General features: G+C 49.4%; 1 protein-coding gene across 1 annotated transcript in view; it reads left to right on the top strand.

The window, feature by feature from the left end:
• The first annotated feature begins 604 nt into the window (after window positions 1–604).
• Window positions 605–13,437, top strand: part of SIAH2 (siah E3 ubiquitin protein ligase 2) — a 31,436-nt gene continuing 18,603 nt past the window's right edge. The window contains exon 1 of the mRNA XM_053304592.1: window positions 605–1,585. Within this exon, the coding sequence (XP_053160567.1) occupies window positions 1,154–1,585 (432 nt within the window). The 5' untranslated portion in view covers window positions 605–1,153. The remainder of the gene's footprint in view (window positions 1,586–13,437) is intronic.

Genomic DNA, 13,437 nt, shown 5'->3' with positions numbered 1-13,437 from the left:
TTAGGTCCAGGCTCCAAAATTACCTAGGTGCACCTCTGTGCCACCCTGGGCTCCGTTCACGTGGTCCTTTTTTTGCGCCATGTCAAGGGCCCATTCCCCATTTCAGTTTTCTCTGGGCTGTTGCATATTCACAGCTTTGTCGCCGCGGCCGGTGTGGGGGCAGAGTGAAAGTCGCCTCAGCCACACACTTTGATCAGCGAACTCAGCCTTCCTAGGCATACTGATAGGGAAGCCTGTCTCAAGGAATGTGCCCCGAGGGGCTCCCAAACAGCTGTGCACAGGATTGCAGTGAGAGTGACGAAGGATCCTTCGTGCACTCCGTTGTTATGTCCCACTTTTCTTCGAAGGGTCTTTCTTTTGCCAAAGAGTGAGATCTGGGCAAGAGTTTCGATGGCCCTTACGGGTTTGCGAAGGCACAAATGAAGGAGCATTGAGCGCAGTGCCCGGTAGGTGGCGACTATAGTGCCTATTCTGACTCCTACTCCATTAAACAATAGAGGAAGAAGCTTCCATGTGCGTGCTCATTTATTCCTCTTCCACTCCCCCTTTCTCCCCCCGCCTTTTCCCCCCCTTTTTTTTTTTTAAACTTCCACGGCTACTGTTTTGGTCCCAGTGAAAATCAGGGGAGCGGATTGGGAGGGAGACTGGAAAGGGAAGAGATAGGGCAGCGGTTTCAGTCTCCGCCTGTCGCTAGCAAAGAGCAAGGCATGCTCAGTAGAAGCCAGCATCGGCTAGAGAGCAGGCTGCTGCGACTCTCCTCCGCCACCCCCTGCCTCTCGTTTTTTGCGTCAGACTCCTGTTCCAGAGTGGGAGGGGTGGCGGCCGCGGAGGGGGGTCTGAGAAGGAACCACGCACGGTTTGCTCGGGGGAAGAGCCGAAAGGCTGCTGGGGCGGAGGGGCAGGCGAGCGAGCGCCTTGGAACGCTGAGCTGGCCGGTGGAACGTTGGCGCGTCTCTTTCCGAGCGGTGCTCCACTTTGGAACGTTGGCGGTTTCCTGCGGCGCGGAGGAGGCGAGGCCGGAGCTGGCTCTCTAAGGAGACGCGGCTCCAGGGAGACCGACTTGTTGTGCTGAGTCCCATTGGCGGGGGCCCCGGCGGGGTTTCGGTGAGCGATCAGCTCGGCGCCCGCAGTTCGATGGTTTGTTCCGACCGAGATGAGCCGCCCGTCCTCCGCCGGACCCAGTGCTAACAAACCCTGCGGCAAGCAGCAGCAGCAGCAGCACACTCCATCCCCGGCTGCTGCCCCCGCCGCTGCCGCCACCACCACCGCCGCCGCCACCATCTCGGCTGCCGGAGCCGGCTCCTCCGCGGTCCCTGCCGCGGCCGCTGTGATCTCGAGCCCTGGCGGGGAAGGCAGTGGGGGGCCGGTCTCGCCTCAGCACCACGAGCTGACCTCGCTTTTCGAGTGCCCCGTTTGCTTCGACTATGTGCTCCCCCCGATCCTGCAGTGCCAGGCCGGGCACCTGGTGTGCAACCAATGCCGACAGAAGCTGAGCTGCTGCCCCACGTGCAGGGGATCCCTGACCCCCAGCATCCGGAACCTGGCCATGGAGAAAGTGGCCTCGGCCGTTCTCTTTCCTTGCAAGGTAAGGAGGAGGAGGAGAGCGCCCAGTTGCAGCCGTCGGGGAGGTGGGCGGGGAGAGAGCGGCTGGAAGGAAGCGCAGGAGCCCGGCTTCTGCTCGCCCCAGCGCCTGCCCTTGAGGTTGCGGCAACCCAGACGCTTTTCTCAGGCGACCTCGACACAATCCGCCTTACTGGGTTCTTGGACGTGGAGCTGGGGTAGGGGCTGGGTCCTCTTGAAGCCCTCCTCCGGAATCCACTCCTGATTGGAAACCAGTCAAGAGTGCTGCTCTTCTAGGGAGCTGTTTCTCAAGGAATCGTTCCCAGGAAAATGAAGTGTAGCATTTTTATTCCGCCTATGCCACGTTTCCTTTCCAAAGACCCTTCCATCCTCCTTTTCCTTTGCATTGAGAAGTGCTCTCAGTACCCTTCATCTTGCCCAGCAAACTGAGCACCTCGGAAATTCGCAGGGGGCCTTCAGGCTTGGTAAACACTGCTTCGGTCTTCCCAAGAGTGCAGGTCCTTGCTTACAAAAGGAGTTCGCAGGTGAAAACACGATGGAACACAACACAGACCTATTTTCCCCCCTCTGCCTTTTCGTTGTCACAAACCTGATCTGTGAGCTACAGTGTCTGTTTCAACTCTTACCTCAACTACAGAGTCAGTCTGGTTGGGTGTAGGCAAAGCCAGTATCTCTCAAAGCCTGCCATCCGTCATATGATAATTGTGGCCTACCTTACAGGGTTGTTGTAAGGATTACTGTACAATATCCGAGAAGTGCTTAGAGCACTGAGGGGAAACCCTGTAAAATAATGTGTGTAGCATTATTATTTTGTAAATTAGTGCAGTAATTCTATCACGTTTTTGTAGACTCAAGTGATGGACTCTGAGAAGCACTTGGAGCAGTCAGGAAAGACACTGTGTAATACTAGTTGCAGGATTATTTGTAGATTAATGTAATAGTCCTACCTCTCTTGTAGATTTGTGTAGTACATACATATCTTGTGGTAGTCTTCCTCATTCCTGCCTTAGTCACCTTGCCTTAACCTGGAAAATGGGGATGAGGCTGTAGCTCAGTTGTAGAGCACCTGCTTTGCATGCAGAAGGTCCCGGGTTCGAATTCCTGACATCTCCAGGGCTAGGAAAGCCTCCTGCCTGAAGCCCTGGAGATCCAGTCAGAGTACACAGTATTGTATTAGATGGATCAGTGGTCTGGTTCAGTATAAGGCAGCTTCCTATGTTCCTGATTATCATGTAGAATACCAAATAAGGGGCTTTCAATGGAGAAACAATGGATCTTGATGATCTAAGGAGCATCACACTGTGTACAACTAATTTGACAAGTATGATCATAACAAGATTGACAAAGCAGGGGATATTTTCAGCCAGAGATTCTTGAGCCTTTTTGTGGAGAGACTTCCTAAACATGATTCACTGAAGTACATCTGCACAAATGTAGAGCCTGCGCAAATCCCTTGCTAGTCCACACAACAAACACAGAGAACTGTGATATCAGTCTAAACATGGAAAATGTGTGTAAAACCTCATGCAACGTGACACCATTGTTTTTTCAGGTAGTGCTTTCACACTTCTTTGGCAGTTAAAGCTGGAACTACATGTAATGAGGCAAAGGCAGGTTCTTGACCTCTTGCTCACCTCAAAACACTCATGCAGGGGAGAGCAGAGGCATCTGCAAGAAAGAATTAGCAGGTGGTGAGTGTAACTCTCCCCCTCCCTCCTATTCTCTACAAATCATGAAGTTTTAAAGCTATGTTTATTCCAGCTGGGTTCTGATGGGAAATAAGCCCATTTGGGGAGAGATGCCAGAAAGGGGGTAGTTCTTAGGGGAGGATTAGCGAGGACAGAAAATGCTACGCCCCTCTTGCCCATTCTCCTTTACAAATCCACCTCTTGCATTCGTGCTCGCATCCACATCCATGGGTTCAGAGCACATTTCTGATGCCATTGTGGTTATGCTCTAAATTATAATAGCAAGAGCTGAGAAAGTTTCCACATGGGTATATCTTAAGCCCGGGCTTCCCAGCTTTGGCACCCCAGATGTTGTTGGACTGGGGATGATGGGAGTTGCCGCCCAGCAACATCTGGTGGCCCAAGTTTGAGAACTCCTGTCCTGAGTGACAGAATACCCACAGAACTGGCCTAGGGCTGGGAGTTAGTGAATTCCCACTGCCACTTTTGCATTTGTGCTGATGCAGATGGAGTGCATCAGCAGTTTACCCCATGGCAGGGGAGGAAGAGAAACTGAAGTCCACGCTTTTATCTACTGTTTTCAAGGCTTCCTCGGAGAAAGCCATGAAGGTTAGAGACCAGTTTACATTTGCAAGGAAAAAGTGTATATTTCTGTCAAGGGCGTGGGTGAAAATAAATCCCCCCCCCCAAGTTCAAGGTGGTTTACTCCCAAGTAAGTGTGCAAACAACTGCAGTGTAAGGGTGCAACACACCTGCAACACACGCTAGAGTGGTGCCAGTCTCCATGCTATTATTGTTTTATTATTATTATTTATTGCTAATTGCTAGTCCAAATAGACTGCAAGAACTATAAGAGTTCTATAAGAGAACTATAAGAGTTCTCTCATAGACTATAAGAGACAGAAAATAGCAGTACCTACCTGTTCATGCTATATATAAATCGCACCTCTTTTGTGTGATATGCCCTGCCTCTGCACAATCTAGTGCTACATGCCGGGGGGGGGGGGCGGGGGCGGGGAGTGCCCTCTGATAAAACCAGAGTGACAGCTGGCCAGAGCTGCCTCCACCCTAGCTTTTTATCAGTACTGATCTTGAGACCCTTGTCTCTTTCAGGCAGCTAAACTGGTGTCAGTTTCACATCTGTTTCTCTCCCAAGATACAGTTTGAAGCTGATCAATAGGCACTCTAAAACCATTCTAAAGTGACATTGACACAGATCTTAAGGTCATGTTGCAAAAAAGCAAGGCTGGAGGCAACCATGTTACTTGCATTAAATTATCCCACAGGAGGGCACTGAGGAGGAAAGAAAGGCTTGCAGAAATAGAGAGTTGTCCCATTGACTCACGGACACTATCAATCAACACACAAAACATGGTTAAGGTGGATGTGTTGGAAGGGATGGGGGGGAATAGGCAGCTTGCATTTGACTGATTAGGGATGGTAGTGGGAAAGAGTGCTTACTCTTAGATACAGGGGGTCTCAGTGATAAGTGTACAAGCTCTGTGTGTGGAAGGTGCCAACCAGTTTCCCTAGAATCCCAGGTAGCAGGGAAGACCCTTCCCTGGAGTTATTGCCAGTCATAGTAGGCAATACTGACCTTGATGGATGAGTGGTCTATAAGGCAATTTCATGTGCTCATATATTCGCCTGTGCAAATTGTGTCCCACCAGCCAAACTCTCAGGAGTTTGATAGCACTTCTGTTTTGCAGTCACTGGCTCACAGCAAGATCAGGAGGTTTAGTGAGCTCCCAATGGCCCACCATACATACATTGCTGATGGACTGTTTTCAGCTTGGTGGATCATGGATTGTTCAGACCTGCCCTGAGGGTTTGTGCCTCCTGATAATTACATTTGCCTCCATAAAAATGCTGGACTTGTAGCTTAGATTGTCACATTTAGATTCTTCATGAAGAAACAAATGGTAATCATGAAATTGAATTTGATTTGCATGATGGTGCCATAGCTCAGTGATAGAGCATCTGCTTTGCATGCAGAAGGTCCCAGGTTCAATCCCTGGCATCTCCAGGTAGGACTGGGAAATAAATCCTGTCTGAAACCTTGGAGAGCCACTGCCAGTCAGTGTAGACAATACTGAGCTAGATAGAACCTTTCATAATATCCCTGTGAAAACAAGCATATTATGAATATAGCACAGGATAGATGACGACCATCTCTTGCTGTACTTCCTACAACCTCACTGAGTTAAGTGTAGAACTGAGCTAAGAACTTTTAAAAAGTTTCACGTGAGTGATGATCATGTAAACATAAAGAATCAATTCACATATTACAGGAGATGAATTCATGTTTTAGAAGCTGGGTGCACATAGCAGGGAATGCTGACCTATCATGGCTCTTCTGGTGTGAAATGTATGCACCCCCCTCAAACTTTATTCTTTAGTGTGTCTGTGTGTCATCTATCCGGTGCTATATTCATAATATGCTTGTTTTCACAGGGATATTATGAAAGGTATATTTTCTCAAGCTGTGTGGAAAATTATAATGTGGATCAGCATTTTCTCTGCTTTTGGTGTCTGTATTTCATCCTAAACCTCTCATCAATGCTTTTGAAACCTTTTATTTAAAAAATGCTGCTCGGTTTGACTTTCCCACTCTTGCATCTGTCCTTGAAACTATGTTGTTTGCATTCTGTTATTTTTAAATGCCTTTCTCACTTCTTGACTAATTTGACTTCCTGGCTATATTTTCCTCCGCATTTGCATTGCTGTGACATAGTGAGTTATAGCAGCTCTCTCTGACCAGCTTGCATTTGTGAGAATAAAAGACTTCCCTCCTTTGCATAAACCTCAGTAAAGTGCAATGCTGCCAGGCATTTCCTCTGTCATCAGGAGGAAAACCTGATCCAGATACGCTTTTCCCTGCTGAAATGGTTGCTGTTGGGTGTACCCATCTACAGCACACATGTAGATTCCACTTGGTGGGCGTTTAACAACAGTTGGAAGCATGCCCATGTTTCAGACTGAGTTCAGATGTGGAAGAGCACATGTTTTAGACTAAACACAGACTAGCACTGCTGCTCTGCAGGCAGTGAACGAGTAGACAAATCCCTGTCTCTTGATCGGTGGTGTAGTTACGAATTCAGAAGTGCAGAAAGCGCTCTCCATGACAGCCCCCATGGCCATGCCCACTTCAACAGCCAGGGAAGCCGAGAAGTACCGGTGCTCCATCCTTGCACATCCCGCCCTCCACTACACACCCCTGCTCTTGGTCGTTATTGAACCTTAGTTCCCTGTTCAAAAAACCCACATCAGCATTATATTCCTTCCTTTGAAAATGACAGGAGTCTAGTGTCAGGAAGCTCCTATCCTCCACCCCCAGCTTCTTGAGAAATATAACAAGGCAAATTAAAAAGGAGCACTACTTGCCTAATCTAATCTAATCTAATCTAATCTAAGCACCCTTGCTCACTGTTTTGTGGAGGTTGTCAGAGACTATCGAAGGGACTAGGGATGGACCCGATCTCTGTTTGTCTCCCTGGGGAGTGGAGGGTACCTCGAGATCCACTTTTTGCTAGAAAGCATTTATTTACTTATCACATCTGTAACATTCCTTTTCTCCAAGAAACTTAGGATGGAATATGTTGAGTTATTTTAGCACCTGCCGTGTGAAGTGGGTTCAGTGAGAGAAAGTGACTTCCCTAAGGCCGCTAAGCAAACTTAGAAGGCTCTGCGAATGAGCTTTGTGGAGAGCCTTACCCGAGCTTAGCCCGCTGTCCCCGCAGACGAGCAGAGAGCTGGCCCTGGGCAGCTGGATCGGCCGCCCACATGACTACTGGCTCCGTCACAGAGCCGGTAGGGGTGGTGGGGATCGGGGGCTGCCTGGCCCCCGGAAGTCCCAGGGATGCCCCACGCAAGTGTGCGGGGCATTCTGGGGAGACCCCTGAGGCCGGGAGGCTGCTTGTAGCCTCCATGTTGGGGGTCTACTCATGTGTTGCTGTGGCTCGAAGCTGCGGCACACAATCAGTAAAACAGTGAGGGTGGGTCTCATGATCAGTGAGACCCGCTTTGTAAGGGTGAGCGGGGAGAGCGGGCTTAGCCCCCTCTCCCTGCACACGAGCAGACAGTCTGCTCTGGGCGGCCAAACCGGCCGCCCACACGGCTGCCGGCTCCGTAACGGGGCCGGCAGGTGCTGGGGGGAGCAGGGGCCGATCGGCCCCCAGAAGTCCCAGCATGCCCTGCGCAAGCATGCAGGGCATGCTGGAGAGACCCTGGGAGGCAGCTTTTCGCCTCCCCTCCGGGGGTCTACTCATGAGTAGCCGTGGAGCCACGCCACAGCAACTCGTGATCAGGAAGCCCAGGTTAACGGAGCACTAGGGGCTTAGGGGAGGGCTACCTAAGCGGGTGACCTACTTGGACTCAACTGGGCTCGGCTGCGAGCCCAGTGAGTCCCATGATTGGTGGAAAGTGGGCTAAGCACCCTTAGTCCGCTTTCCACTGATCGTCAGAATAGCTCCAGTGTTAGCAGAGTGCTTGCTCCACTAACATCGTTTGAGGTGGGGAGACTTAAGCGAGCTAACGCCCTGCCATCCCATTTGCTCGTTTTAGGAGTGAGTCCGAACCGGTCTGGCGGCCATTCTAAAGAATGGCCGAACTGCCGGACCGGTTCGGCGCTTGCTGGTCCGGGTCCGGGTGGGGGGTATTGCTTTAAGGGCGGGAGGGCTTGCTTACCCCTCCCGCCTCTTTACCCCCTCCAGCGCCCGTATTTAATAGACTAACGGGGCGCGGGAAACCAGCCGCCCCCGCCACCGCCCCCCCGCCGCGAGCAGATTTCTCCAAGAAGTACCCATACCCCTGCCGCTGCCGTAGCCCGCCAGCCAGCCAGCCCTTCCTCCCTCCCTCCCTCCCAGCTGCCCGCCCGCCCGAGTCCTCACCGGAATGCTTTGTTAACAAACGAGAGGAGCTCTCGGACAGAGCTCCTCTCGTTATGAAGGCCTGCTGCAGAATGAAGGTGCTTTGCGCGCGCGCGCGCATGCGCGCACCGCAAAGGACACCGATCGCCGGATGCCCGGTCTACCTGGCCCTTTCCCGGCTGGGTAGACCGGGCCTCCGGCGATCGGTGTGCTTTGCGGCGCGCGCATGCGCGCGCAAAGCACCTTCATTCTGCAGCGGGCCTTCATAACGAGAGGAGCTCTGTCCGAGAGCTCCTCTCGTTTGTTAACAAAGTATTCCGGTGAGGACTCGGGCGGGCGGGCAGCTGGGAGGGAGGGAGGGAGGAAGGGCTGGCTGGCTGGCGGGCTACGGCGGCGGCAGGGGTATGGGTACTTCTTGGAGAAATCTGCTCGCGGCGGCGGGGGCGGCTGGTTTCCAGCGCCCCATTAGTCTATTAAATACGGGCGCTGGACAGGGCAAAGAGGCAGGAGGGGTAAGTAAGCCCTCCCTGCCCTAAAAGTAAGGCCCCCCCTTCGGTGCCGGTCCAGACTGCTCCGGACCGTGCACATCCCTAGCTCGTTTACCGGGTATACCCGGAAGTATCTGATACTTCCAGGTATATCTGGTAAACGGGGCGGCAGGGAGGTATGCTGCCGCCCCATGGCCTTACTAAAAACAGAGCGCTGATGAGGGAAGAGCGGCAGGAGGGGTAAGTGCACCCACCCCCACTCTTAAAGCACCAGCACCAGCACCCTCCTTCAAGCCTCCTCCGCCTGGTTCCATGCACATCCCTCCTGTTTAGTGAGGGCTGCTCTATAATGCTGCATTGTTTGCCGGCTAAATACAAGTTTCATGCACCCCAAAGCTGCATTTCCATTGTCATGTTTCCCCCACATATGTGCTGCTGTGTACAAAGCTGGGTTTTTACATGTATATGCAGCTTCCATATGCTCTGGGCAGGTTCACACGTAGCAGGGAACCTGTGGTCCCTCTGAGGCATGAGCAGACTTGAAGTTGATGCTGCACACTGTCATATACTTTGGTTTGTAGGAAATAGCTGAGTTGAGCCAGAGGTATGGCCCCTGTGCAGACCTCCCAGTGAGGTCCTGGATGCTCTTCTAGCCTGCCTTGTGCTGCCCTTAGACTGACAAGCCTTCCCTATATCATCTGCCTCGCAGCCATTGGTCCCAAAGGCAAATGGCTGGCTGGCTTGGAACAAACCAGGGGTTCACGGGGAGCATGGGTTCAAACCTTAGGGGGAGCAGTACTTGATTTGGCAAGCCTGCTTAAATTCTTGGTTGCATTGTCTAGGTTTCCTGCCCCAAGGGAACAGGCGATCCCTGCCATAGGATAGGTTCACACAACTGGGGGAAACTGGGTAACCAAGACTGCAGATCGATTCCATGTGATGTCTGAACCCACCTTCTGTGATTGAGGAAAGATGTGAACCAAGTACTTTGTAGCTCATGCCTTTAGCTATTAACTCTACAGCAATGCCTTAATGTGGTCGTTGAAACGAGGGAATCAAACCATTAGAAATGTGGGTTCAGGTTCATTGATATTTTTTAACTCAATTTCTATTCCGGCTCAGAAACTAACTTAAAAGTGGTAACTAGTTCAGACATTTTGAACTAGTTTAAGATGCATGTCATGCAGATATTGAACTCTTGTGCTTGCTGTGTAAATACAGGCAAACCTCACCATTTGCAGACCTGACATCTGCCGTTCTCCGTTCTCCGTATCCACAGTCAGGTAATTGACACCCGACCTCTGCATACATGGTGGGGGAGGGGTTTAAAAGGGTTAATTTCTGTATAGCCGTGGTTTCGAGGTGGTCAGAAATGACCTCTGAGGTCATTTCTGGCCACCATTTTAAGGAAAGGGGCCATTTTGTGGCTCCTTTTAACCCCCCCCCCCCAAAAAAACCTCTCCCCCACAAAAAATCATGGGAAAATGGCAGATTTTGGAGTTTTAGGGGGCATTGTGGGACAGCTGTAGACCCTCAAAGCACAGTAGAGAACTTTCTTTCCATATTTTTCACCGTTTTGGGTTTGTTTATTTGCATCCTCCAAGAACCTAAACCCCATCCCCCATGCCATTGACTTAATGCTCCGTTATTTGTGGTCATAGAGGAGAACGGCACCCCCATGGATAATGGGCTTCGCCTGTAAAATGAATACCACAATAATTATTTAACTTGAGAAAAATATTATGTAACTGTTCTTGAATTTTGAAATGTGTTTATATACAAAATACATACAGGATAGAAAAGGAAAATAAAACATTAGTCATACCCTTTTTGCATTCAGGAGTTCAGTTCTAGTTCAGGTTGAAGGCAGCCAAGACATTTTAAGTCTGAATTCAGCTCTGTCTGGCTCACTGACAAAATTAATTTGAGCTGGTTTTTGGTTTCGAGTTCAAGTTTGGTTCATCTCCTTGGCTGAAACTGGCAAGTCCGTACATAACCCAGCCAGTGTGGTATAAAATTAAGCAAAAGGTATTCCAGCTAGTTGACTGGAAGAGTAGAAGGGGTTTCTTCCAAGTAAATATTAGATATGTCACCAAAATATTGAAGCAGTTGGGCCATGTCAGCTTCCTAGCAACAACTTCCAAACAGAACAGAAAAGAGCGTAGCGCATGACTAACTACTTGCCCAGCTTCTCTGGTTGGTTGCAGTTTAAGGTCACTAGGTTTACATTTAATGCTGTTTTTTTGCTGTTTTCCCATGGGGGAGATAAATGCCCAAGACTTATTATTTATTAGCTGTCAATTGATTAAAAGAAATTAGTGGATTGGCCTTTAAACTGATTAAACTCAATTAACTCATTAAATGCAAAATAAACTTGGATATTTCTTTTTAAAAAAACACCAAAAATCCAACACCCTCGTGTAAACACCTTGACTAGGGAGAATGTGGCAGTGGTTCAAGCATGTGGGCAATACTAGCAAAGTGGGAGATCAGATAAAACTGCTGCATACCGACCAGCTGCAGGCCTGTTCATACTGTTGCAGTGCTATTAGGTGTCAAACTAGACATTCCCTTTAGGAAGTGTTTTGCAAGCATGTGGTTTCATTTTAATGTTAAATAGCAGCTAGATCAAAACCCACACCCACCCCGTTGCAGTCCCAGTCTGGATCGTGTCCTCCTTGGAGCCTTTTTCTTTTGTAATGTGGATCAGGACCATGACCATTGTAGGGTTAAAGCTCCCTCTCCCGCTGTAGTCCCGGTCCTCAAGGGTTTGATCCAGCTGTAGTTCAGCGTTTTAAAAAATGGGCTTGCAAAGCATGTGCTTAAAACAAATGTCTGGTCTGGCCCTATAGCTGTTCTGCTTCAAGGTCTGGTAAGAGAGAGAACCCATGAGTCCATGATTGTGTTAGGCATGCCAACACAAGTCCCACCCTCTCCCCAGTTTCTTGGAAGCATGAGTTTACTACTGTCATCAAAAACACATGCAAACAGAGCCTCCTAGCCTTGTTTCATCTTCACCTGTTCATCATGTCTTGACTGTGGTTCAAGACAGTAGTTGGGGTGGGGGGTGGGAGGTGAAGGTATGTGAAAAGGGCATCATAGGAAACTGCCTTATATGGAGTTGGAACATTGGTCCATCTAGCTCAATATTGCCTACCCTGGCAGCGGCTCTCCCAAGTTTTCAGACAGGAGGCTTTCCCAGCCCTACTTGGAGATGCCAGGGATTGCCCCTGGGATGCTCTGCCTGTAAAGCAGATGCTGGACCACTTAGCTGTGGACCCATCCCATGGCATGCACACTCATCCCGCTGGAACCTGAATTCATCTGTTTTTTCCCCAGCACTTGTGAAGACTGTTTGACCAGAGATGATGGTTTGGGGAAGGAAACGAGAATGTGCACCACTGATGGCCAACCTGAGGCTTTATTGCAGCTGGGGATGGTGGGAGTTGCTGGATGGGGCTCCAGCTGGGGAGCCTCAGGTTGGCCATCCCTGATGTACACCATGGAAATTGAAGGGAGGAGCCATAGCTCAGGGGGAAAGTACCTGCTTTGCATGCAAAAAGACCCAGGTTCAATCCCGGCATCTCCAGGTAGGCTGGGAGAGACCACTGTCTGAAACTTTGAGGAGCTGCTGGCAGTTAGCATAGACCAGGATTGTATAACGTTGGCCCATCAGCTGCTATTGGACTACAACTCCCATCATTCCCAGCCACAGTGACCAATAGTCAGGGATGATGGGAGTTGTAGTTCAACAGCAGCTGGAGTAAATTTGTGCATCCCTGGTGTAGACAATTCCAGCCTCACATGATGCTTCTTTTGCCACCTTCAGCTCTCTCAAAAAGTATTCAGGTCGTTCTCATAACCATTGCAGCCTTACCCCGGACTACCAAGCCCGGGTAGGGCTGCTCATGTGAACAGCCTCATTGTCTCTCTCCAGCCTGAATTTGCTATCTGAATGCAAGGATGGAGTGAGTGGGCCATTTAGGATTTAGTTCATTTGTAAAGGTTCCAGACTTAATTGTGTTTGACCTGTAGTTTAAGGACTGGTTTGCAATCAAATTGTCCTTGCTCACACAGTATGGAAATAGTATCATTTGCAATTATGGGGAAGCTTTACTGATCCAAAACAAGCAGCACCAGGGCTGCTTGGCAGTAGGAAGAGGAAATGGCTTCATTGATTACACACACACACACACACACACACACACACACACACCCCGCCCATGTAAATAAACAGGCACAATCCACATCCCACTGAAATCAGTGGCAAAACTGCTATTGATTTTGACGGCTCTGGATCATACCCAACATGAGCAGTGAAATGTTTGTTCCAAGAATGGATTATATGAGTGAATGACTACTGGAGTAAAAATTGGGTGGAGGGAGGAGATCACTAACATAAGATAAATGCAAAAGGAAAAGTTATGTCAGTAAGTAACTTTGCTATAGTACAGAATTGGGCTGGGTTAAGCCTCTTTCATTGGCAGTGGCTTTGTAGTTCTCTATAATGTAGTATTTGTGGGTTTCTGCAAGTTTGCTAATGATAAATACTATTAATAAATAATATATAATATTAATAATAACTTTATTTGCAAGCTGCTCAGTAACAATTGTTCTCACTAATAGAGTCAGGAAAAGAAGGTATCTATTACATTTTTTTCATTCACCAAAATTCTTGATTAGAGTTGCCACCAGTCTTTACCAGACCTGCTTCTGTGCTTTTAACAGAAGCCTGATATGCAGAAACTTAGCAGGTAACCTTTTTCTTAACATGAAGATGGGGTAGGAAAAGCCTTTTTTGCTTAATTTCTG

This window comes from Hemicordylus capensis, chromosome 3 (assembly GCF_027244095.1).
Source record: "Hemicordylus capensis ecotype Gifberg chromosome 3, rHemCap1.1.pri, whole genome shotgun sequence".
Lineage (NCBI taxonomy): Eukaryota > Metazoa > Chordata > Lepidosauria > Squamata > Cordylidae > Hemicordylus > Hemicordylus capensis.
The sequence above is the reverse complement of the archived record's forward strand: the minus strand, read 5'-3'. Positions and strand labels throughout refer to the sequence as shown.